Here is a 658-nt window from a genome sequence, read left to right as displayed (position 1 = left end):
CAGGGTGTCCGTTGTGGGGAGGGGAACGGGAAGGGAAAGGAGATCGTAAGCGGGGTATAAATCCAACGTCTTCTTTTTCTTCTTCAAATCCTTGACTTGTCTCGCGTCGCCCGGCTGCAGTGGCGGACTTGGTGTACTGGCGGGACACCCGCAAGTCGACGTTCGTCTTCACCAGCCTGATGGTGGCGCTGCTGTGCCTCTTGCACTTCAGCATCGTCAGCGTCCTCTCCTACATCTCCCTGGGCGTCCTCGCCATCACCATCTCTCTCAGGGTCTACAGCAAAGTGCTGCACGCCATTCACCGGGGAGAGGGCGCCAACCCCTTCCAGTGAGTCAGCCGGAGTGGGAACCCCGAGGCGTTTGCGGGGACCCCGGGGGTGGGTGGGGAGCAGCCGTGTTCCTCCTCCATCTCCAAGGGGGTTGTGCGGGAGCGCCTCCCCCTCGGCGTGGCAGTTCCCTCCGCGTGCCGGCCTTCTACCCCTGACCTTCCCCTCCTTCCTCCTCCCTCTTGGGCAGGGCTCAGCTGGATGCAGACCTGGGGCTGTCCAAAGAGCAGCTGGAACGCCTGACGGAGCGGGTAGTCTTCTACACCACCTCGGGCACTCGGTCCATACAGCGCCTTTTCCTGGTGGACGACTTGGTGGAGTCCATTAAGGTG

General features: G+C 62.3%; 1 protein-coding gene across 1 annotated transcript; it reads left to right on the top strand.

The window, feature by feature from the left end:
- Positions 1-95: 95 nt before the first annotated feature.
- LOC107125416 (reticulon-2-like) lies at positions 96-652 on the top strand (the record flags this gene model as incomplete). The annotated part of the gene is made up of 2 exons (XM_015428841.1): positions 96-328; positions 517-652. Coding segments are annotated over 2 exons (369 nt in total), but the record flags the coding sequence as incomplete, so codon positions are not given.
- Between the last annotated feature and the right edge of the window lie 6 nt (positions 653-658).

This window comes from Gekko japonicus, unplaced genomic scaffold (genome assembly GCF_001447785.1).
Source record: "Gekko japonicus isolate JY-2015 unplaced genomic scaffold, Gekko_japonicus_V1.1 scaffold66807, whole genome shotgun sequence".
NCBI classification, from domain to species: Eukaryota; Metazoa; Chordata; class Lepidosauria; order Squamata; family Gekkonidae; genus Gekko; species Gekko japonicus.
Note: the sequence above shows the minus strand (reverse complement) of the source record. Positions and strands in the feature narration are given on the sequence as shown.